The sequence below is a fragment of the Rhyacophila brunnea genome, unplaced genomic scaffold (assembly GCF_057557595.1).
Source record: "Rhyacophila brunnea isolate RB1 unplaced genomic scaffold, BYU_Rbru_1.0 scaffold_8, whole genome shotgun sequence".
Lineage (NCBI taxonomy): Eukaryota > Metazoa > Arthropoda > Insecta > Trichoptera > Rhyacophilidae > Rhyacophila > Rhyacophila brunnea.
In genome coordinates, this window is record NW_028233350.1 from 36,984,174 (window position 1) to 37,010,497 (window position 26,324).

Consider the following 26,324-nt stretch of genomic DNA (forward strand, 5'->3'; position numbering starts at 1 on the left):
ACAACCTATAATAAACGACAGGTTATGCCGCATTTAGACCAAGCGAGCGAATGTTTGTTCTTCCCCCACTCCAGCGAAATCTTATACTCGCTTAACAAAAATCGTTTATGTCAAGATAATTTTGCTATAGTGGAGGAAGAACAAATATATTCGCTCGCATGGTCTAAATGCGGCTTTCGATTACTTTTTCTTAATTCTTTGATGATTCTCACTCTTGAGCTCGTCCTGCTAAGCGGAACAAATTATTGGTTTTAATTTTATTAAATTATATTGAATCGGTTACACACATGATGTATTTTGTTTTATTTTACTAAGGAAAAAGATTATAATGTTCATAACACGTAAAAATACTAATTCTTAGTTATACAAAACAGAATATTTAGAATCTTAACAATTTTACTCACTGTCGAATTATTCGCCGTGTACCTACTCTAAACAATTTATAATTTTGCTTCAGGCAATGAAACAAACTTTGGTATTATATATTTTGTGTTCTATGTAAAACAGTCATTTCATTCTATTAAGGTATACTAAGAAGATAAACTGAAAAAAATCTGTGATTTAACCATTATAATATTATTATTATACCTAATTTGAACGTCAGTTATTTGACAATGTTTTGGAAGCTACATAACATTATTTTAATACCATATTAAATTATATAAGTTCATATATATATATATATATATATATATATATATAAGGGTTTTGCAGACAATATTTAGCAGAAGACATTCAAAATATGATGCAGGAGCTTGCAAACGAAAGCCACAAAGCAGGTTTAAATATAAATGTCTCAAAGTTAAAAGTAGATAATGATAAACTGCTTTGTTGAACCGAAAGTAATCTTCACCATTGGCTTCTTCTTCTTTCCTAATCTTCACCGACGGTGGTGTGTATGACGAGATTTCTCGCAGAACCAAACTAGTACGGAGGGCATTTAGGTGCCTGAATAGTATCTTCCAAAGTGAACTCCCATTGTTCCTTAAACGTACAGTGTTTAATCAATGTGTGCTACTAACGTTTACGTATTCATGTAATAAACGGACTCTTCATATAAGATAAATCCAAAAATTACAAGTAGCGCAACGTGGCATGGAAAAGTGTATGTTGGGCCTAACGCGTAAAGATCACAAAATAAACCAATGTTTAAGGAAGCATATAAGAGTACGCGATGTGATATATGTCGGTAAACAGATTAAATGGCAGCGGGCTAGATACTTTTCTCGGTGAGTGGATAACTGCTGGACACGAGCCGTCATACAGTGGTACCCAAGGGCCACTAAACGCCCTACAACGACGTCTTAAAATCCGCTGGATAACTGAGCTCATAAAGTTTGGTAGATGTATGTGGTAGCAACGAACTAGGGACTACATTGCATGTCTCAGTTTGAACTCTTGGGCAAATAAAACAAAATTAATGCGAGTTTTCATTGCATTCAACAACAAACTCGCTTTAGCAAAAAGTCTGCTACGGACACAATTTCTTTTCTATCAATCTCTTGTTTCGCCGCGGTTTAGAACGTCTTGGAAAACTTATCCGTACAAACCGCGGCTGATGATGATGATGATAATATATATTAGTGTACCGATAGCTTTATGTGGTACATATTACAGAGGATAGTACTTCGTAATAATAATTCGTTATTCGAATTGAAATAGGTGGAGCAACATTCAACTGGATGCCGAATGTCTAGAATTCATGATTGTACTCGTTTAAAACTAAACTAAACTGAATGCTACTTTAAAGTAGTGAATATGACACAGAATAAATACAGTATACTGACCTTCCAATATGCTTTTGAAGATATGACTTTAAGAATAACGAGGAGATGTGGAAGAATAGCGTGCAGCGTCATGTTGGATCTGCTACGGTCATCTCAAGAGAGCACACAACAGATTAATACGATAGAAATGTAAAATCAATATTTTGAACCAGGATATTTTATGACTGTTGGGTTAAAAAGTCCCATTATTACAAAGCGCGCTGACTGCCCTCAAATATTAAATGCCCGTTACGTTTACGTGACAAACGTTACTAGTTTTTTTCTAGCTGCCTTCATGGATACCTCGCATTTACTATCGAGGTTTCTTTAAGGACTTTGGCACGCAAACTTCTCTACTTGATGCTAGTAACCAATTCGTCTACCCACATCGGGTAGTGATAATTTGAATTTGGCCAGGGCCTATGAAACCGCCTTGCAAAAACCCTGAACAATTTTTTGTAGCGCAAGGCGGTGGTGATTCTGATGAATATTTTGTCGTATTCATTGGGAACTGAGAACTGCGATTTATAACCGAGTTTTTCCCGTGGTAAAAGATATGTCACATAGAACTGATATTCTGAGAATATACTTATCCTATCTAATATGACTGCAATCACTGGATCTGAAAGGCATGAATCATCATTACAATATGTACTAGATATTATTATAAACATACATAATTTGAAAACATCTCAATCATATCCCCACTATCAAAAGTCGTTTTAGAAAAAAAAACAACACCCGACGGGACTTGAACCTATAACCACTGGATTCACGCCAGTGTGCTTTTTCAATTACCATCATCATCAGCTTGAATCTATCCACTGCTGAATCAAGGCCTTTCCAAACTGATTCCACTCTTTTCGGTCCTGTGTGTTGCATTGCCACGTACGTCCTCAGAACATAACCATTTATCGATCAAGCGACTTTTAGGTCTACCTTGCGGACGTTTTATACCTATTGGGTACCACTGGATTAATAGATTTTTATCGAGCTATGTATCCAGTTTATTTCCATTTGAGGTTTTTAACAAACTCTTTTACATCGCAAACCCTTATCTTTTCTCTTATCCAATCGTTCCGCTTTTTGTCCTTTCGCGTTATGCCCAGCATGCACCTCTCCATACCATGCTGTGCTGCTCTAAGTTTTTGTTTCTCTCTTTTATGTAGGGTCCATGTTTCATACGAATATATGATTACGGGAACCATACACTGACTAGTTGAACGCTTTAGGCATAGTGGGAGGTCATTCAGGCGGCCAAAAGCACTCCAACCCAGCTTCTGTTTTTTTTAAATTATGATACATGTTATATCACACTCACTAGGGTAAACAAATTCATATTGTTTTTTTTTGTTCCCTGCAAGAAAGTCTTAACCTGATATTTTCTTCAAGGCAATTGGCATTCTATAAAGTCGTATGTACCATCTACAATCTACATGGTGTTATGATAGGCTGGCATGCCTCGGAAAGAAGTGAAAAGACTGGCAACTGACAACGGTTATTAATTTGTCTTGTATGGTGTCTATATGCTGTAACTGAGGAGCGAACATAATATAAGAAGAAAACACTGCACTCTAAATTATTCTACTATAAAGACAACATGTATTAAAATTTATTTTATTGCACTTTTTATTACTTTATTCTACACAGAGTATTTTCTCAGTTTCAGATATCTTCCATTAGAGTTGTAAAGATTACATTTAAGTTGTTTGTTTTGTTCTCTTCTTTGACAAAATGGTTACGAATTTAAGTTTGAAGTTTTCGTATATTTTATCGCGCTTAAAAGCTTTAGTCCTGAGTAGCTTTATACTTTTTTACACGAGTATGTATTTGCCAAATAATGATATATCATTATTGTTAAGTACTTTTAAAAATATAATATACAAACTGAAGTACCCGGCTTCGCACAGGGTCGCTTCGTAGATACATTATCTTAGATATTTAAAAAAATTATAATAAATAATTATCGTTTTAATATTAAAATATCTGTGTAATACAATATGGCAATATGAAAATAATTCTAATAGGAGTAAAGGTCAAACAAAAGAACACTAAATAAAATCGAGTCAAAAATATGCAAACGTTATTAATAGTATTAATATGTAGTAAAAAATTCAAAATTGGATGGAACAAACAAACAACAAACTTTGTATATTATATAATACTAATTTAGAAACCTTCGCAGGTGTGCGCACAACGACTGACAAAAGTTTCATCCCAATCGGATTAATGGTATAGGAACGCATACGAATATAAGAAAAAGATTGTTTTCTAATTCATAAATCTTTGCGGGCGTGCGCACGACAACTCACCAAAGTTTCATTGCAATCGGATGAATGTTATAGGAACGCATACGAATAGAAGAAAAGAAGATGGTTGTACTAATTCAAAAACCTTTGCGGGCGTGCGCACAACAACTGATCAAAATTTCATCCCAATCGGATGAATGGTATAAGAACGCATACGAATAGAAGAAGATAGGATAGAAGAAAGAGAAGATGAAAATGGTTGTACCAATTCAAAAACCTTTGCGGGCGTGAGAACAACACTTGATCAAACTTTCATTGCAATCGGATGAATGGTATAGAAACGCATATAGATAGAAGAAGAAGAAGAAGATGGTTGTACTAATTCAGAAACCTTCGCGGGTGTTGACACAAATACTGACGAAAGTTTAATTGCAATCGGATGAATGGAATAGGAACGTATACGGATAGAAGAATATAGAATAGAAGAATAAGAAGATGGTTGTACTAATTCAGAAACCTCCGCGGGTGTGGGCATAACAACTGACGAAAGTTTCATTGCAATCGGATGAATGGTATAGGAATCATTCTAATAAAAGAAGATAGAATGAAGAAGAATAAGAAGAAGAAGAAGATGGTTGTACTAATTCAGAAACCTTTGCGGGTATTACTATTATATACTAGTATATGTATTATTATACCATTCATCGCAATCGGATGAATGGTATAGGGACCATACGAATAAAATAAGATAGAATGAAAAAGAAGAGGAAGATGGTCGTACTAATTCAGAAACCTTTGCGGGTGTTACCACAACAACTGACGAAGGTTTTATCGGAATCGGATGAATGGTATAGGAACCATACGAATAAAAGAATATATAACGATGAAGAAGAAGAAGATGGTTTTTCTAATTCAGAAACCTTCGTGGGTCTGCATACAACCACTTACCAAAATTTCATCGCAATCGGATGAATGGTATAGGAACGCATACAGACAGATAGGCAGACAGACAGACAGACAGACATTCAATTTTATATATAAGATATAGCCTATATTCTTTGCGAAAGTGCAAGCAATAAGTTGACAAAGTTTTGTCGCAATCAGATGAACGGTATGGCAGCGCATAAAATACGAACAAACACACAAACAAACAAATATTGATTTTTATATATTAGATTTCATAGTGAATTTGACACCTCAATCATAACGTTGTAATATGATAAAGGTACTAAATATTATAGAATAAAATTACTGTAATTAATAATATGTGTATTATCCTGCAAAAAAATTATATTTCTATTATACAGCAGAAATATGACTAATAATAATTTTAACAACCTGCTTTACCAACATGAAATAGTAATCCATCATACAATTAATTACAAAACAAACTATTACTACTTACTTAATTTTGAATGCTATTTTTTTATAAAAAGAAATCAGGTAAGTATAATATTATCAGAGTGTTCTGTTCTGTTATTGATAAAATTGCAATTGGGCGATCTATTTTATTGTACTAATAATAAAACCAGTGACTTTTTTTAGCAAACTGCCGTACTTAAGCTGGTTTAAATGTACGCTCCTTTCTAGTTCATAATTTTTTTTATTAATGATTACCATTTAATAGTATATTCACTAAGTATGTACATATTCACTTATTTTGTTATTTTTTTCTTTGGTGTCTCAGATGGACAATGTAATAAACATCTTTAAAATTATGACATAACTAATAAAATCACCGTTCAGAGAAGGTAATTAGTGTCAGCGCCGCAGGCGTAAAAATCTCATATCCCACAAAATCTATTCCAGAACTTGTAATATTTATTATCCCACCTTTATTTGCAACTTATATGATATGTCACACCCAAACTGTGCATGATCTGTCTACCTCCATAGTATCATAGTAAAATAAATATTTTGACTTTACCATTAAAGTTTTTGAGATGGGTGAAGTTAAATATTATTTAGGTCCAACAAAAAACACCATAATTATTATTAAATTTATAAATACACCTACGAATACCAAATAATCAGCTTGTTATGTTAAGTTATGTTTTCTATATTTTCAATTATATTAATAAAAAAAATGCATTTATTTCTGTTCTAGAAAAACCCAACTACATGCTACTTTGTACGATGTACATCCTGTTCGGGTTGGCGCTGACTTCTACCATAATCGAGCTGGTGAGACGTCAGTATGCCCAATCTTGGAGACGGCTGCAGGCCATGAGAGGTCCTTTAGCAGAAACCCTCAGACGCCTTGGGGAAAATGCTGGAGGTTCGCTGGACATTGCTGCTTTTCAGCAGGACTTAAGAAGAGTGCTTACTGTGGTAAGATTTTATAATAACTGACTTTGTAAACACAATTACTTGTACCTACATATTATAAATAATAACATTTAAAACATTTTAAAACCCATATTATCGTTAAAATAATATATTGAACTTAAGTAAAAAAAAAATCGAATAATTCTTTAATTTCTTCAACTTTCTTATTAGGTATCTGATAAAAAATCTTTTAGGGTTTAAGGTTACTTAACCTATCACAGCTTTTAGTGTAAATAAAGTTTTATTTTCAACTCTATAATTATCTTATCTTTAAAAAGAGTACTTTAGGCTTTATAAATTCGTAAATTTCTACGTTTTATTAACTTGATATCCATTCTGAATCTATTGTTTACAGTATTTTTTTAGAGATAACTAATCTGTTTACTTTAAAATCAAGGTGACAAATAGCTGACTTTTTGGTTATGTTTAAAAACGTATATTTAATTTTTGGCTGCCCGAATTATTAAGTATGATCCAGTTTCGTGTCCCTACTAGGTAGAAAAAAATTGTGACCCTTCTTCTTCCAATACCAAGGATTCATCCTCTTTCGAATAATTATTCAATTTCGAGATGTTCAATACCTACCTCCGTTAAGGCACTCTACTAGGTACTGCATTAAATATTTTTTTTACTGTCTACATACTCAACTTGTTTTCATAATTTAATATACTGATATTGTACTTTTTCTATTTTTATTTTCAAATTTGACAATCAAGTATTTTTTTTTATTATTATATAAATAGTAACTGATTAATAGTTTATTATTATTACTACGTGTGTTCTATTTTTATATGATATAAATTTATACAAAATAATAGCACAAGGGCGTAAAGGATATTCAGCAAACATGAGTTATTTGTAAGGTTAGATTGCTTAGATTATCATATTTTCGTATATAAACTCCAGTTTTGACGAAATTGAGATTTTAATGTTATTATATAGAAAAAGTAATGCTGTTTGACTGGCATAAGTCATGATTTAAGATTATTGAACATATAAAAAAAAAAGTTATGAAGAACTAGAAAAATAAAGATATTACAACCATTTTAAGAACACCAAAAACACAAAACATTGATTATCTCAGAACTTTGTATTTGGAGTTAGTGACTTCTGCCTGTACGCCCACGATTTATTGTATTTAAAGTTACACTATGATCTCATTAGATAGTTATGGTAAAAAATATGACAATCAATAAAAGTATTATTTAATATTGCTTTCCTTTGTTACTTAGCTTACCACTCTAAATATTATAAAGTATTTTTTTAAATATTATAATTGATGTTCAATGGTTTTTGTTGGTTCAAAATTGGCAAAGATTTCTTACAAAAACAAATTTACTTAGCTTGCTAAATTTCTCGTGTTTTTCATCGCACTTTCAGGTTAGTGTTGAATATTCTCATCGACACGCGAGACAATGATACGATAAAGTATGCCTCTGGGTAGGAACGATGTGGCAACATTCGTTAGATTCGTTTTTTATTGCCTTGCAGCTTTCATCATTTCAGCACTTCTTACTTACGGCTTTTCATACACACACACATACCAACAACGAAACAAGTAAAATATGGGTCGGCAATATTTGTATTCCCGTAAGCAATATAAATTAGCTACAGATTACTGGACTATATAAGCAGAAAACGAATAATTTCAAGGCACTATAATAATATATCAATAAGGATTCAATAAATCGATTGATCGTCATTGAAGTTAATGGCCCCACCAAACTATAAAACCAAACTTAATCAGGCGTATCACAGCGCCATACTTTTGACTGTGCAGCATCAGTATTTTTTATGATTAAGAATATTTTAAGACCAGAAGCTTAGACTAAGGTTTCCGTGTGTACTTTAACTTAATGTACATGACTTTAAGTTAAGATTGCCCAAAGGAAAGAGGACTACATAGAAGCAAAATTAAATTTTGTAGTAAATAATAAACGCTACCTAATCAAGAAAAAAGTAAAAAGATCGTCACGACGATAGTATCACGCCGTAAAATTTATAAACGCAACAAAATTGGCATTTGTAGTGACCAGGTCAGACAGTCCGATGGGATCAACAGCTTCTTGAACCGACATGAGCATCTTTCCCCTTTCTGTACACTTTTCAGGACATAGGATGTGGTTTGCATCCTGTATTTTTTCGCTACCAAACCCATAGAGCCTGCCCGCATTTAGCAGGGCTAATATGATTAGTGTTACGGTTGTTATCATCGACGCCGACTGCATGCAAATTAAAAATATTGCATAGCTATCTCTCAATCATTTCCGACGATTATTTATTTTCAATCAAAATTATAGAACATCATGCTTATAGATACCACGTATGTATGTCTAAATAAATAAATACAATTAACTAGGTATATTTTGTAAAAATATATTGAATATTTTACAATACACAGAACATGTATAATGTTATTATATTCTTCTATGCCATGAGACAATATAAGTGAAACGATAACAATATAATTTTTGAGATAACCCCCTGGCCACCTTCAGCAATAACATAATGTATAGGTTCCATTATTTAAAAAAAAAAAAAACGATAATACCTACAGTCGTGTAAGTGTCTATGAGTAAACTATTAGTAGGTAGTATTTCAGATTGATAGCGTCATTTGCATAAATGATTTTTTTTAAATACGAGATTGAAGTACCTACCGTGCCACCTTATTTTTTTTAAAGAATGTAGTATGCGGGACCCATTTTTGGAACACGGGTCTACATTTGAATTTTGATAATATTGTCACTACATTAGCACAATTATTGTACCAAATTTCAAGCCTAGTATACATGAAATAATATGTGAAAATTCTTTTTGAGTGAGACAAAAACACGTTAGGTATAGATTTTAGATTATCTTTTTATACTATATAGTAGAGACTTATTTACAAACCTAATTAATTTTATTTAATAATAAATTTCATCAAATAACTAACGTAGGTAGGTATTTTTAAATTACTTTTTCAGATATTTTAAATATTGAGATTTTAGTATCTCTTCGTATAAATGCCAATCACATCCTCTAGGGTGAGTGTTCCCATAATATTTATTAGTATGTAGGTTGAAAGGGATGAACTGGGTACTCAAATCTATCCGACTTTCATTTTGTCCAATCGGCCATTGCGGTCTGGTTTCCGCAAGAGATAGTAATTTATCTTTTTGTCAATTGTCGGGGTCACCCGGCGAGAGAGCATGTCACTTTTCAACTAGGTTTGACCGAAGGAATTGTAGAAATCAAAATATAAATTTACCACATTCTAGTACACGACAATCACATCCATGGTCTCGGGAAATTCTTATTGGAACGCTTTCAGTGCCACCTTGAAAAACGCTTGTCGTTTATTACACCGTGCAATAAATTCTAAAAGACTTCGAGTTCAAGAAACTATTGTGAATATTGAGCGTATTTGTATAATTTTGAAGAAAAAAATAACATTACCAAGAAGTTAGTCGAAAGTTGTTTAAGTATGTACTTTTTCGTGAGAGAAATACGTCTGTCATATTATTATTAAATCATGATCATCAGGCTGAATCTATCGACTGCTGAATGAAGCTGATTCCACTTCTCTCGGTCCTGTGCATTGCGTTGCCACGTATGTCCGCAGAACTTTATCATTTCATCGATCCAGCGGCCTCTAGGTCTACCTTGCGGACGTTTTGTACTTCTTGAAATACCTCTGGGTGACTAAATTTGTCCAACGATTGTCCTTTCTTCGAGCTATGCGAGCTATGTGTTATGTGCACAGAACAGATAATAAATAGAATACCGATAGGCTACATTCAATACGCCGCATCTTGATGCGGGGTTTTGAATGTGTGAGTGTCCTACGAAAATGAAACACGCATTATGCACGTGCAATAGTGTGTAATACACTAACATTAAATGAGCGTAAATGCATAAACCGAAAGCAGTTTTCAGTATTCGACGTAAAACGTATTCTTGACACGTGTGTAAGTTTCGAGTCGGTTACCTGCTATCGCCTTACCCGTTATGTATTTCAGTTCCCATTATTTCTGAGTTCCCTGGTTATGTGTTAAAAGGAATATAAATATATAAATATCTGAGAACCAGTGAACTCTTTTGAAAGAACGTTATTTGAGATTTTTATACCTCCAATATTAAAGGACTTACGCCGTTATGGTTCTGAGAATTTCAAGTTTCTATGAATAAAAGTATGATGGTTTATGTGTTTGGTATAAAATTTGTATTATTGGAAAAAAATTTACTTAAAACACATTGGTTCAGAGGTACAAAAATATTATTATATTATATGTATATAGGTATATACTGAAATAATAGTCGACATTGGACTAATTCACTAATACAATATGCTAACTCCTTTTTTGTCTGGGTTTACAACCCTGCGTGACTCTTTCGCTTAGAATGAATATACTACTATACTATTTTGACGTAGAAGAAAACCTTCGCTAGAAAACAAATCCCGAATATAATATGAAAGAGAAAAGCAAAAAAAAAAATAATATGAATAATAATTAAATTAGCTATGTATATATTATGTCATTTGGTAAGATTCATTTGAAGCAATTTCACCCTACATATTAAACCCAAGCACCCATCAAAAACCACAAGCATTTCAACACAAATTATTAATGTGCAGATATTGCCAAGTTAAACATGCAAATTTAAATTTATTACATATTTTTGATTGTAATTAAAACATTCATTGACCATCATTCCAAATAAAAAACATGTTTGACTTGTACCGAAACTGAAACATTCACAATATAATGAAAATATTTACCATAAAGTGATAGGACGTATAAAATATTATCTTACATAAACAAGCAGCCAAATACATTAATTAAAATATATTTTTTTTATATTTAGATGAACGATCACAAAATATCAAACTTAATAAATGAATGAAACGTCAATATAGCTGCAAAAGATGGCGGTTGTATCATCCTCAATAATATTTTTTTTATAATTCTTATCTTTGTCGTCTGCTACCCGGAACAGTTCGGTGGAGCTGCACTTGTACCAATCACGGAGGTTCTTAAGCCACGAAATGCGGCGCCGTCCTCGGCTACGCTTCCCATTGATCTTTCCTTGAATGGCAAGTTGGAGAATGCTGTATTTTTGTCCTCTCATAATGTGGCCGAGTTGTTGTAGTTTCCCGGTTTTGATACTACGTAGAACTTTTCGGTCCTTCCCCATTCGATTGAGAACTTCAACATTTGTCACCCGGTCAGTCCAAGGAATTTTGAGAATGCGTCTATACAGCCACATCTCTAAAGCTTCAAGTCTCTTAATAATATATAATAAAATTACAATAAATCAATAAATTCAAGCACCATAATAACACGATAACATCAATGATTTGAAAGCATGTCGACTTCGCTTTTGGCGATCAAACGTGTTTCTATTACTTAAACTCTGGTTTTTCCGTAAATTATTAAAATATTTTTAATTATGATACAAATACAAAAATAAGTAAATTGTTGAAAATTGCACAATATATTAATTGCTTTATAAGTGGTTAATTGAATAAATGCTTCGTGGATACAAGTCTTCCAAGCATTTTAACAATACTACCTACATACAAGAATGCTGTGTAGTACACATTATATTGTCAGTAGATACGTGCGTACAAAAAATGCACAACTGATTTGAATGGTATGAACAAAATAATAAGACAATTTAACTTCGCTTTCGTATTTGCGTAGATAATCGGTATCCGACACAATTTTTTTTAGTCGAAAACATATAAACGATATTTTGATTTATATTTACAATGCATATTCATTTGACTTATTATGTGTTAAAACGTCCGAAAACCGGCTAGGTACATGACGAATAAACCCACTTATTTACATAATCGTGACTAAGAAGTTTATACATTGTTTCTAAATACTATTTCTACAGATTGGATGTTTAATTTTATTTGATTCTCTTATTTATTCCCTTTTTTATATTGTGGTATGTAATCAGACAAGTCAAAATACTGTTTATAAGACATATTCGTTTGACAGCTGCTGTCACTTTTCAATTTTTTTTTCCGCTAGGGGAGCCACTCGTTTGATTCGCTATCCTGAGCGGTATATTTATTGTGTAGGTATGTGGATTATTTTATTCTCGAGTATACTCGTACATGACATGCATAATATAGTTTCTATACGGAATAAATTATACAGTGAAAATTTACCCATAAACCATATTATCGTTAAAGATCGCGACTAAGTCAAACTTGTGCCTACACGTCATGTCCAGCCATACTTGTACATATGAGTGGCTCACAATAATTATGGATCAAGACCATCAAAATGGATCCTGAGATATTTGGACCTAAAGTTAAAACTCCTTTTGTAAAATAATTCAGGAATGTTTTCACTGTATATACTTACCATATTTTGATATTACATGGATCAATTTAAATAAATAGTTGAAACATAAAGTATATTCAGGCTTTATTAATATTATCAAATTAATGTTAACAAATACCTCTTTATACTGGTGAAGGAACTGTCAAAATGGACATGATTCACATTCAATTTAATGTCTTATCAATACTAGTATTTCCATTTATGCGGAAAATTGTAGAGCTACGATTGTAATATTTACTCACAATTTATAGAAATCTATTTTATCTAGCCACTGAAACAAAAAATCGAATTTTATGAAAATTGGACTTGTGGATCTATTCTATACACAAGGCGACTATCAACCGGATACGTGATAGTATTTATTACATATTTGTATTGAGATATTATAATTGTTACAATAAGTAAGCGGTCTAAACAGTCAAAACTGTCTATCTCGCGCCAAATTTTATCACAGCCAAGTGAGGTGCTGTTAAAATATGGCACTTATTGCAACAGTTACAACCAACTTATTGTAATTGTTACAATAAGTGCTAATACTTTAATACACACCTACCCTAAGTTTGATCACATTTATCACTTTGTAGAATAGACATATTGATCTATAATTATTGTGAACCACCCATATATGTATGCGAAAAAATACAGAATAGATTTCAAGAAACGGTTACCTACGTTTGTAGTTGGTTTTATGATCCTAAAAATGACTGCATAACGTACCTATAAGCCACTTTAAATACATAAGCATTGCTATGCATAGGGCATTAAATAATCATTATTATGAGCGTATTGCGGGTGCGAAAACTGTTTTTGGTCCCTGCGTGTGAATCCCAAAGCATCCGGAAAACTAGAATAGCAGAAAAAAATGCAATAACCGACTACACAGACCGCGCCGATAGCAGCTTCGAACGAAAGTCGTAAATGACGTAACGATAATGTTTTCAGCCAGAAATGCCGGGAATATTTGAGCTTTAACGAGTGACGTATCCAACGCACGTGACGCACTATGACGTCATTCGGCTTGTGAGGAAATCTCGATTTGTTTCGGCCCAGCCCGATTGATACACGGGAATTTGTTTTCCTTCTCCAAATAAACGCTGTTGAATGTTTATCGCATTAACGTCATTTGAGGGGCTCTAACGTTTTTACGAAAGCTAATAAACGAAACTGACTCACGTCAAGTTGATATGTGTTGAAAGCGTGCGAGATCTGACATTTGCTTTATTAAGTTTCCCATTGTTTTCCCGTCATATTCCGGTTTAATATAAGATTATCTATTTGAACATACAACGTAGTGTGATAGTCACATGACAACCACAGGCAAAGAATATTATCCACTTGAATGGTTTTCTGAAACAATTAAGAAGGAGTTTTGGCGGAAAAACTTATTATACCTACTTATTATTTTAAAAGAAAAAAGTATGTAATGTATAATTTGGAACTCTTCAGACACAAAACTTGATTGGATTATTGATTCAGCGGACAATTGAGCTTACTAAGATATTTTAATTAAGTATCTCCTGCTATATTACTCATTTAGTGCTAACAACGCGACTGGCGCGTTTGCAGTAGTTGGCCATTAGATATAATTATTTAAATGTGGTAATTAAAAGGTAATTAAAAGGCCAGCGGTGATTGTGTTATTAACTGGATGATGAGATTTGTCTAACGTTGATATTCTGTTCTTCAATCCTATGAAGTTACTAACCTCTACTTTGAGGTGTTATAAAAATAAATCCACCACTTGTTTTATTTCGTTTTATTTTTATCGATATTGGAACGTTATTCCCAACATGTATCTCTCCATACTGCATTGTGTTAAAGTATATGATACTACAGTGATAGATATTAAAATTATGTTATATTATTAAAATCTAAATACACGAAAAACCTTTGAAATATATATAAATCCTAGGAAAAATAAAACCAAGCGGGCTGGCTATTCATATTCACATTATTAAATTCTGAAATAGTATCTGTTGTTCGGATGCAGATCTTCTTCCACGGCGCTACATCCCGGGGTGGGATTTGGCCTCCTCCACAACCGCTCTCCACTCACTTCGGTCTCTCGCCATACTTCTCCAGTTACCGGGTCTTCCTATATGAAGCCAGTCCGCTTCTACGGCGTCAGCCCATCTCCTTCTTAGACGGCCTCTGGGTCTCTTCCGTTGGGGTAGCCACTTCTTCATGATCCTTGGATCGGATGCAGATACATCCCCACAAATACTCAATATACCTAGTTCTATATCATTATATTATGCGAAACGCCGATCTGATAACTTTTTCTTAATGGATAATGGATAAATATTATTTCGTGGTAACATAATATGTATATTATTATGTAGTATGATAATACATAATTTATATTTACGTTGATTAAGATGATATTTAAATCGTTATGCTGTATAATTGTAGGTACGAACAAATTTGAACGAAACAACGTTTTCAATAAATCTACGGTCTTTTAGCTCAATTCATTCCATATATTATACACGATCGAGATAAATGGGGTGTTATTAATTTAATATATTGGTTTTACGATACTGTGATTATACATTTACTGTCGGTAGATTCAAAAGTCTTTATTCTGCTAGTGTAGTATCACTAGGCGCACTCAGGATTTAATATTGGGGGGCCCAAGGAGACTATAAATTAGTCCCACAGGCTCTTTTTCTTTCATATAATTATTTTTACATATTTTCACAATACACGGCGGTATATTTTTACAGTTTCTCCTAGTTTATTTTTGAATTTTGGCCATGAAGTATAATAGCACCGCAGGCGACTTTTTTTCTATTAGAGCTAATTTAAGATGTGTGTTTATCTCACTTATCTGGTCAACCCGACACGCCGGGCCCTCCACAGCCCGGGCCCCCAGGTTAGAGCCCTGTCAGCCCTCCCCAGCCATGACATACACCACTCCGGAATTCGGGTGGACACCGAGAATTTTTTGACAGTTCCATTAGGGGTTGGGTTTCTAAAAAAACCCGACATTAGTGTTTCGAATTTTTTATGTTAGAAATTAAAATCTAAGAAATTTTTCTAAAAAGGGTGCTGGAGAATAATCACAGTTCATTTTTTTGCCATGTTTTTGTTTGTCTAAGCCCAAGGTATAGTTTATTGCCTTTCAATTGCTATGTTTAAAATCATTCTGATAATTTTCATGTTTGGGGGGTGCCAGGGCCCCTTGCCTCCCTCCCTGGGTGCGCCACTTCTGTACACACCTACTTTTAAAATAAGTATGTATCTGTCAATAAATACATGGGTATTAAATTTGTTATACTGGTATTAGGCTATCAAAATATCTTTGACAAAGATCTTTTATCAAATGTTTTATAGCACTCCGTGAGAAATTATTATTCTATAAACAGGAGGACATAATATGACATTTTATAAGTCATGTTTAAAAAATGGACAACGTACCTATATTATAATATGTTGGTTTACATGTCTGGTCTTTTATTTATATTTTTGTTATTTTGATGGTCATCATTATAATATTATAGCATTTCATATTTTTCGCATTTTACAAATCAATAATTTTGTTACATTAATTTACTATATTTTTTAGAAGATACCTACTTATATGGTTATAAAAATAGAATGCTTTGAAAACAACAAAATTATTTTTATTTGTTTGTAAATAAACGTTTTATTCAATCTACTGAATTTTGAAAATTTTATCTCAAAGCATTGCAAAACACGATAAACTAATCTTTGATAAAATGTAATGTCGTACTGTAAATTACATTTTATATCTTTTATAAAACAAATATTATTACACTTTAAAAGATTGTATAATATAAATTGGCGGCTCTTTTCAGTGGATTGTAATTGACTGAATGATTCGGTTTCGGACCTATAACGATTGTGAGGCTGGCTCCGTGGTCTGGTTCTCACTCACTAGCACTACCACTCTCGCACGTTAACTTTATATTGAGTCACCCTGTGAGCGCCGCCATAATTGGCCCAACCATAAGTATTATACTTACATCAAATATATTTAATAGTCTGTCCTTAGTCAATTCGGTATACATGGCATGCGATATAAGTGGATCTGAATTGTTCAGTTCCATGCCGTTCTAAATTATATTATATTATGATTAATTATTACGTGATTTCTTTCGTTTAAAATTAATCCGCATTTTCATTATTGTGTCACATATGTTATACTAAGTAGGTACCCCTGATCAATACTCAGAAATAGAGACGATCAGTTGTTTATTCTCCCAAGGTGCAGAACAAACCTGCCACTAGTAATGCCAATTGGGAGGGCGATAACTATATTCAACGAAATTGTTTCGGGTGTTGATATATTCTACCTACGTGAGGATGAGTATAGGCGGACGTTGTTTTATAAATTCTTAAAATAGGGTCTGCTTAACTCATCCGGTGTACTTCCTTGTACCTATCTAATTTATATTTTTTGTATTTACACATTCCTACTGTTTAATAACATACTACCTATCTATTTCTATACTGATCTATCTCTTTTTTTATGTAATACTGTTTTATATTTCTTTGTTTCTAAATGTCATGTTGTGAACGTCTTAAACTTATAATTTGTAATATCAACAATATTTTAAAAATTAATAAATTGAAAATTGAAATTAGGTATTATTTAGCAAAATAACTGGCGTTATTTTTATATTGTTCTTAAAATTTATCAATAAATAAGTAAGTAATAGAAATTTGTGGGATTCGAAAAAATTTCATGGCGGTTTTGTAATAATCACCAAATATAATGTGTGTTTCTGATTCACTGAAAAACACATTAAAAGTATTTTTGTTTACACTTCTTAAACGAAAGAATACAAACAAAATGTTCAGCAGTGCATATTTTCACAGTTTCTTTTTACATCTATCAACACTTGTGCGTACACAATAAAACAAAGCCAATCCAGTGGCGGCGACGAAAGAGTCCCGCGGTTAAATTTAACCCCAGAATGTTTAAACCGCTATGCGCTGTCGGTTTATTATTTCGTTTTATGTATAGCCAGTGGCCATGCGAGAAAATAAACTCGAGCAAATAGTGATGGTTTAATTTGAGATCGGACGTTTAGTTATCGAACTCCGATTAAATCAGGCATCGCACACGTTACATAATAATCTTTATTAAAAAAAATTTCAAAAATATATTTTTTTTCAAATTACTAACATTAAAAAATGATCAAAACGTCAGAAAATAATATTATATTGAAATAAATAGTGCCAATTAATTGTAATACTGAATCAATAAATAAAATTATGATCACAAAATGTATTACATAGATAAATGAGTATCGAAGTGGGACATAAGCTATTTGCAAAAATTTACAGGACATTCGCGAACATGGGTGTAAAGTGTCCGTTTTTCATATCACATACTAATTATATACAAAAAATCTATATAAAAATGACCATTTTTTGAGACTTTTGGCAGATTTTTTGAACGGAGCATCACATGGACTACCTACCACCTACCATAATCAATTAAAACATGAATTTAATGGGATTTGGCGTTTATCCGACTTTGATATCTAGCTACTCAAATATTAAGATACATTTAATTGTAAACCAAGTGTAAGTACTTCTCGTAGTGCATTGTATTAGTTTTGACTGAAAATAATAAGGTTATGTTATAACAAGTGTGAGGCCCAATTGGGGCATTGCATGAGGTCCCTGGAAATGGGTCACGATTATTTTTTCCACACCGGTGAATAGTTTACTCGATAACTTATTTTTTAATTTCTCTCAACGAATTCCGATTCCGAACAATCTACAGTACACCTTGATGACGCCCAGGATGTTCGAACGGCTAACGCGTTGGCTTATAATATCATGGGTTTCAGATTGGAATCCTAGGTCTGGCAAATGCAAATAATATTCTTTTTCAGTGTGTTTGAAGTCATAGTATGGGCCTAATAGGTTGACCAAGTGGCTAAGACCCATTTCTCGTAAAAACAAAATTCTGTTAATACAAACCTTTACTCTGTGGACGCTCATAATACAATCTTCTATCGGATATAGTAAAAAAATCTGTGTGTGTACTTATAAACGAATAGAAGTTATACTCCTTTGAAAAACAAAACTTGTGATAAACCAGATTCTTTGACTAGCTCTTACACTGAGTGTAATTAGTTAAATTACACTCAAGAAAAGGGACCCCTTCTTGGAACGCTGTTGGTTTATTTCTATACACTTTAACTTATATTACTAAATTATATAATGGTTTCTCTTTGTTTTTATTTTTAAAGTACCAAATGTCAATCTGACGTTTAATCGTTTGTTTTCGTAAAGTATTGCAAATGGCCGACAATAATAAATTTGCTGCCTAGGCAACGGAACAATTCTAAACTATAATACTATACTGTATAATCATCACGATTGCAGTATCATACTGTGGCGTAAAGGTAGTGCGTTCTGCTGATAACCAAACAATCTGTGGTTCGAATCCAATCGAGTGCGTTTTTTTCCGTGTGAAAAAATAAATTATGTGTTACATGTCACACGCCAAAAATACACTCTGATCCGATTTCCCAAACGCGCCAAAAGAAGTGTAACTTCAAAAAAAATCTTGGATAAATATTCGAAAATTAGTAATAACTTTTCAAAATGTAAGCTCCTTATTTGTGTAAACTTTTTATTTGTTTGATAGTATTTATTGTTCTTCATCTCCCATGATGCTGATAATTTTGTATGTGTTTTTATAAACTTTTGCTTACCAGTGGCGAAGGGTGGAGTTAGGCTGTTACGATTCGACATAAATAGTGCACACTAAGCTTTGTCAGTCAAACATATTTGTTTAATTTTAATTAAAACTACAATGTGTACATGGTGTAGTTTTTAAAAATCAAGTCAGCCCTGCCTAATCGAAGCGACAGTAGATAATAGTCAATAAATAATCCGAACATAATTTTAGATATTGTATAGACAGAATAATATTTTGTATCGATTATAGTTAAGTATATTATGCAGGCTTTAATGAGTGTTAAAAAAATAAACACACATAAAGAACACAATCTGTAATAGGTACACCGTATTCTTAATTCAACGAAAACAAATAAGTGTGATTATAAAAGTGTGCACAATTTCTGTCGGAACGCCCATAGCATATCTTAACTATTATAGTTTGGTTTAGGCACGGTTTAATTGATTTTTAAAAACTAACCAGCTACAATTATTTTGTAGTGTTAGTTTAATGAAAACAAAATATAAGTATGACTATCACACGAACTCACAAAGTTACTAACAGGCCACGGAGCAGTGCGAGCCTATGTAAAAATATTTAAACTGAGGAACGATGACTTTTGTCCATGTGACGGCTACAAACCTTAAACTGTGTGGCATGTCATCAACTACTGCCGTATATTAGAGAAGGAGCGATGGACTCCCAGAACTAGATAGATGTAGACAGCATAATCATGAAATTTACCTCCAAAAACTTACGAAATACTTTAAGAACAATTTAATTCTGGACATAAATAAAATTAAATATATAAATGGAGGAATATAATTAACTGCACATCAATGCAACTTACCCTCTCAACCACTTTGTACGAAAAGGCAAGAAAATGGTTGTTTAAAAAAAATTAAAAAGAGACCCTCGCCACTGGCTTACATTTAATTCAGTGCATACTTTTGTAAATAGCTTTAATATCAATATGTCTTTCTAGTAGATATCAATCTCTGAATACTATCAGTTAGTAATATAATTAGTAAAGTATAACGGAAAGTGGAATACATAATGTATTATTTGATTGAAAAGTACTTGAATTAACCATATGATTACAATATAAACAATCTGAAAATAATTGTACGTGTTATTACGTGTATAACATAACGTAAACATCAAACGGTATGTTTCCTATCAATCTGACTCGACAATTAACAATCGAATTAATCTATTTCCGAAGTGATGATTCTATTACTTACAGAGAGCATCATACGCAGTGAGAAATCGATTGCATTGCCAACCTACGTACACTTCAAGAACACAATAACCTTTCACATAAACTTCAGTCGTTAGACTAGTGGTGGCCAAGCCGTGTCGCATTGGATGATTACAAGAAGTGCATTGCATCTTTTCTTCTACTTATTATTTTGAAGTAGGCGCCATAACCGAATCCATATTCATATTTTCAACACCTGAGTGCTGATTAAAAGCAAAACAAGGTTGCGAATAACTAATTCAAATTTTAAGAATTCTCTGCTGCTCTCAGTAATAAATTTAACACCAAACATTGAAAGACTAGCGAAATCCAAACGCTCAAAAGCTCTCAGTGCTCAATCCCGCTCAGAGCTCTCTCTCTCTCTCATCACATCCAACAACTTTACTGTGGTCCAGAGTTATCTTCAGCAAATCTCCGGCAGCCATTGCACCATCGGCGGGGTCCACAACAGCGATCACTCACTCGCCCAAGAGATCTTTTCTGACTATTGTAGATTGGTGCTCCAATAAACGTGTGTTTTTCGAACTGTCATAAATTAATTTATTAAATTGCGTGATTGAGTTATTCCTCTTCCTCCCCTAAACAAAGCAGATCCTACCCTTATCCCTATTTTCCAACCCCAACCGTGAACGTAAGAAGATAGAAAAGGTGCTTGAGTTGTATGGCACATCTGAACTCGTCTGTGAAAAAAATTGGCGCATGGTATGCAAAAGGTTGACCACTCCTGCGTTAGACCTTTATTTTGTACAGTTATTCAGTTGTTCTCGTATTTTCTCAATAAATAGTGAAAACTGTGTCAATTTTATGTTCTTCGCGTGATTTCATTCAAGCTAAAAGTTTTAAAAAACTTTTATAATAATTGAAAAACCTGTCCGCTTTTCTTTTAAAGTTAAAAAAGTAATTATTTCTTTATAAATGGTTTGTTTTGGAACATGTTTTATGGTGATTACTTTGGTGGAATTTTTATTCGCCAGCTATATGCGATTTTTAAACGAGTTTTTTTTCTATTTCCATCACATTAATAAATACTTTTTTCCTAACTTAGCATTTTGAATACATAAATACATTAAAATATTTTAAAAACAATTATGTACTTATATATTAGTTGCATTTTTTTATAAATAAGCCAATATAAATTTCTCTGATACTCTGTACTATAATGCAAGATTATTTATACTTATTTGTGAGTTATACTAGTTAAATAAAACATTTTTTTATTTAATACAATTTGATAAGCATTTCACGCACAAACTGCTAGTTAAATACGTCGTAATTAAGTAGGAATCCCATAGCTTAATTATTGGTTAAAGTACATTGGCGCAAATCCAGTGGTTAAAGGTTCAGGCAACGTTGGGTGTCAATAATGTATATTCATATTCTATCTAGTTAGGTTAATAAATTTACAGGTGAAACTTTTAAGCACTTTTTATGTGTACTATATTTAGCTTGAACGTGTGAATCAGAACCAAATCCAAGCAAAATAATCTTTCACCAAATTCTTACATTACATTAATTTGCTTACATTCATGTAACGTAAAATCCACTGAGTAAAAACTCAAAGTGCACATTGCCAAAATATATAATTTCTACTGTCAAAAGTTTTCATGGAACTGGACGATGCAGTCACCCGCAAATAATTAATGTTGTCTCAAATGCATTCCGACAAATATCTACCTTTTCGCATCGTTCATTAATCACAGAATGTTTATTTCTGTGAGCTTTTCTAAAGTCATAAAAGTCGCAGAGCTTTTTCAATTGCGCCACATTCAACGTTTATTTATAGCATACATATTTTGAAAATAAACTTCTTACTATCAAAGAAAGATTTTATGGCGAAGATGCTTCGAAGCCATTTCAATATTTATATAAAAAAAGAATTATATATTTTACATATTAACAAAAAAGATAGATGAATTCTTCAAAAATTCATATCTTCCTTGTATCTAACACAGTGGTTTCTAATCGGGATTCTATGGAACTCTGAACTAAAACATAAAACAATGCAAAATAACAAATTACCTTCAATTTTGTTATTAAGTTAAAAAAAAAAATGGCGGTTTTCTCATGACCTATTAATAAAATAATGAAAAATTTCAGAATGTTTACCATGGATAAATATTTGCGTGATAGTTATTACTTATTATTAACCAAATGTATGATGGAATAAATGTAAATATATATTGATTTAAACAAAATCATTACAAGATGTATAAACATTGTATAAGGGTGGGAATTAATCGCATAATGCAATAATCAAAATTCACAAAAAAAAATAACTTTAACATTTGGAAAATAGTTTTCACATATATTAAATGATTTCACAAATAAATAGATGAAATCACATAAAATAGTTTGTTTCACAAAACAAAAATCATAAATCACTCATTGTTAATATAAATTCACTCAATTTTGACAACTGCACACATTTGTAAAATTGTTTTCACCGATAAATAATATATCGCACAAAGAAAAGGTAGAAATTCACAAATGTCAAACTAATAATTGTAATAATACAATTTTATTAGAAGGCAATCGCAAAAATGATGCTTAGGTGTCAATATAATTAATGTTTAATGAAGTAATATAAATATGTATATATATTATTTGATGTAAATCTACAACCAAATAACACCACCTAGGTATACTTTTCGGTTCATCGATATAATATTTGGTAAATGTGGCGCAGATGCCGTCATGAGATTGTATAAGTATCTTTTTTGAACTAAACCTAATCTAACCTAACCTATTCTAACGTAACCTAACCTAATATAACTTAACCTAACCTAACCTGACCTGACCTAACCTTTTTTTTTTTTTTTTTTTTTTTTCGGCGGGGGGAAATCTTCTTAAGACACCACCAGCAGTCAGCGGCGACTGACTGATGGTAGTGTGGGATTCTTACCCACTAAAACCCCCCTCCTCTTCTCAGCTGCCCCTCCGGAATCCGCTTTTATGCATTACTTCAGGGAGGCAGCTATGTCCTTGCCTTTTGTTAGGCCACTTCTACCTGTTCTCCTCGCCGAGATCTTTTGTCTTCTTCTTTGGTCTTGAGGACGCACGATGCGAATTCTGCCCATGCTGACCATGCAGCTGTGCTTTCCAGCATTGAGGAAACCATGTTCGTCAGCGACATTGCTTCCTCGCTGACAATCCCTTTCAGGGTGTTTCTGGCTTCCTCCCAAGCTGGGCAGTCAAACAGCGTGTACGCAGGGTTATCGTCATGGCCTCCACAGTGATGGCATTCGCGGGTCACTTCTTTCCCTATCCTGTGAAGGTAGTTGGAGAAGCATCCATGACCAGTGAGCATTTGGGTCAGGTGGTAGTTCAGCTCGCCGTGTTTTCTTTCGCACCACGCGTTTAAGTTTCCGACGAGCTGATGTGTCCACCTGCCCTTTGTGGAGGCATCCCACCTTTCTTTCCATTTTTGCATGGTCAGCTCTTTAGCGTCGACTTTTTTTTTGACCGTTGTACACTGCTTGCCTTTCTTTGGCAAGCAGGTCTATGGGCGGGGTGGCAGTCAACACGAGGATGGCGTCTTCCGACACCGTGCGGTATGCCGAAGCGACTCTGAGTGCACTTCTTCTTTGCACCCTTGCCAGAGTGAGCCTCGTGCTCTCTATTTTCGTGGTATCGGCCCATATTGGGGCGCCGTATAGGAGGATGGAGTGGACCACTTTGGAGTAGAGTTTTCGTCTCTTTTGTTTTGGTCCACCGATGTTGGGCATCAGCCTGGCAAGGTCTTCTGCAATTCTCGTTGCCTTGGACGCCGCCTTTTCTGCGTGCTCTGCAAATCGCAGCTTGTCGTCGATCTGTACTCCGAAGTACCGTAATGATCTGGAGAACGGCACCTCGAAGCCGTCGACCTCAAATTTTGGTGGCGCCAGCTTTCTGCGCCTTGTGAAAAAGACGGCTTCTGTTTTATGGACAGCGAGTTCGAGCCCTCTGCTGTCAAGCCATCTTCTGACTTTTCTTATAGTCTCCTCTGCAGCAAAGCATAGTAGCTGGGTTGTTTTAGCTGTGACGAGGACGGCCACGTCATCGGCGAAGGCAACCAGAGTCGCTTCTTCGGGCAAGGGGATTTTAAGAAGGCCATCGTACATTACATTCCACAGAGCTGGCCCAAGGACTGAGCCCTGTGGAACACCCGCCGAAACGTTACGTTGGCACTTCTTGCCCGTGCACTCGTACTCGAGTACTCGCTCCGTGAAGTAGCTCTCGACGAGCCTGACGATGTGCACTGGTGCGCCGATTTCGACAAGCGCGTTGAGGGTTTGTTCCCAATTTGCCGTGTTGAAGGCGTTCTTGACGTCCAGTGCAATCAACACGACGTGCTTACTTGCCTTGACACTTCCTTGCCAGGCAAGTCGGATTGTCGCTACTACCTTCGCTATTGCATCGATGGTAGATCGACGAGGACGGAAACCGTGCTGGTTGTGTGACAGTCCTTTGTCTTCATCCTCCAATGACACCTGGAGTCGCTGAAGGATTAGTCTTTCTAGCAGCTTTCCGGCTCCATCGAGCATGCAGAGTGGTCGGTACGAAGATGGGCCAGGTGGCGTCCCCTTGCCCTTTGGTATGAGAACTAGTTTTTGCCTCTTCCAGGGCGAAGCGAAAGTTCCTTCCCGCAGACATGTGTTAAAAACCGCCAGCAGCAGCTCAGGGTCAGTCAATGCGATTCGTTTGATAACCGCGTTTGGAATGCAGTCTGGTCCTGGTGCCTTTGCGGTTTTTATGCGCTTGGCAGCCATGAGCAGTTCTGTTTCGGAGAATGGGCTGATCACCTCGTCCATCGCAGCACAGGAACTTTCTCTGGGCTGGTGCTGTGGAAAAAAGGTGCTTATTACTGACTCCAAATTGCCCGGACCCTGGAGGTAGGGATCTACGACTGCAGTCCGGAGCCTCTTTCTTACAATTTTGTAGGGCATGCCCCAGGGATCTTCATTGACTAAACTGCACAGCTCGGCTCAGCATCTTGCCTTGCTCTCTTTGATGGCTCTCCGTAGCGCCTTCCTGTGGTCTTGGTGATTCCGTTGGAGGTCGTCGTTGCTAGGTCTCCGTTGAGCCCGGCGTCTGGAGGAAAGGCATTTGCGGCGGAGCTCAGCAATGTCTTCGTTCCACCAGTAGACCTGACCTAACCTAACCCAAACCAACCCAACCTAACCTAACCTAACCTAACCTAACCTAACCTAACCTAACCTACCCCAACCTAATATTACCTAATATAATCTTAGTTTGTGATAATGAAGTAAGTATCAAAATCTATGAGCATTTTAAATTAACAATTATTAGATCGAAAAGCCTATGCGCCGACAGAAAAAGGTATTTATTATAATTGTCTACACGGAATAAACTGTTTTCGTAAAAAAAATCATAAAAGCTCATGACGGCATCTGCGGCACAATTACCTAAGTTTTAATTAACATCACTTTTTAAATAGGTATTTATAGTATTATTTGAATCTGAAAGTAGGTACCTAATACATACTTATGTTTTGCCAAAATATTGTTTAAAATCATTAAACCTAATTTTCATAGTGTTTATATTATTTTACGATTAATTGGGTTACAATAGTATATTGATACGTGAAGACTACTTTTTCCTTAGTGCAAATCGATCATTAATTGATTGTTGTAGTTGATTTGTGAATATCATCCATTTCCGATGTGACGAACATCTTTTTAAATGTTGTCAGCGCTTTGTGAAAACA

General features: G+C 34.2%; 1 protein-coding gene and 1 long non-coding RNA gene across 2 annotated transcripts in view; one reads left to right on the forward strand and one right to left on the reverse strand.

The window, feature by feature from the left end:
- Nucleotides 1-26,324, reverse strand: part of LOC147064182 (uncharacterized) — a 360,934-nt gene that overhangs the window by 109,748 nt on the left and 224,862 nt on the right. The window lies entirely within an intron of this gene.
- Nucleotides 1-26,324, forward strand: part of LOC147064183 (TWiK family of potassium channels protein 7) — a 165,010-nt gene that overhangs the window by 88,820 nt on the left and 49,866 nt on the right. Inside the window, exon 6 of the mRNA XM_085959236.1 lies at nucleotides 6,123-6,346. Coding sequence (XP_085815362.1) covers nucleotides 6,123-6,346 — 224 coding nt within the window. The remainder of the gene's footprint in view (nucleotides 1-6,122; nucleotides 6,347-26,324) is intronic.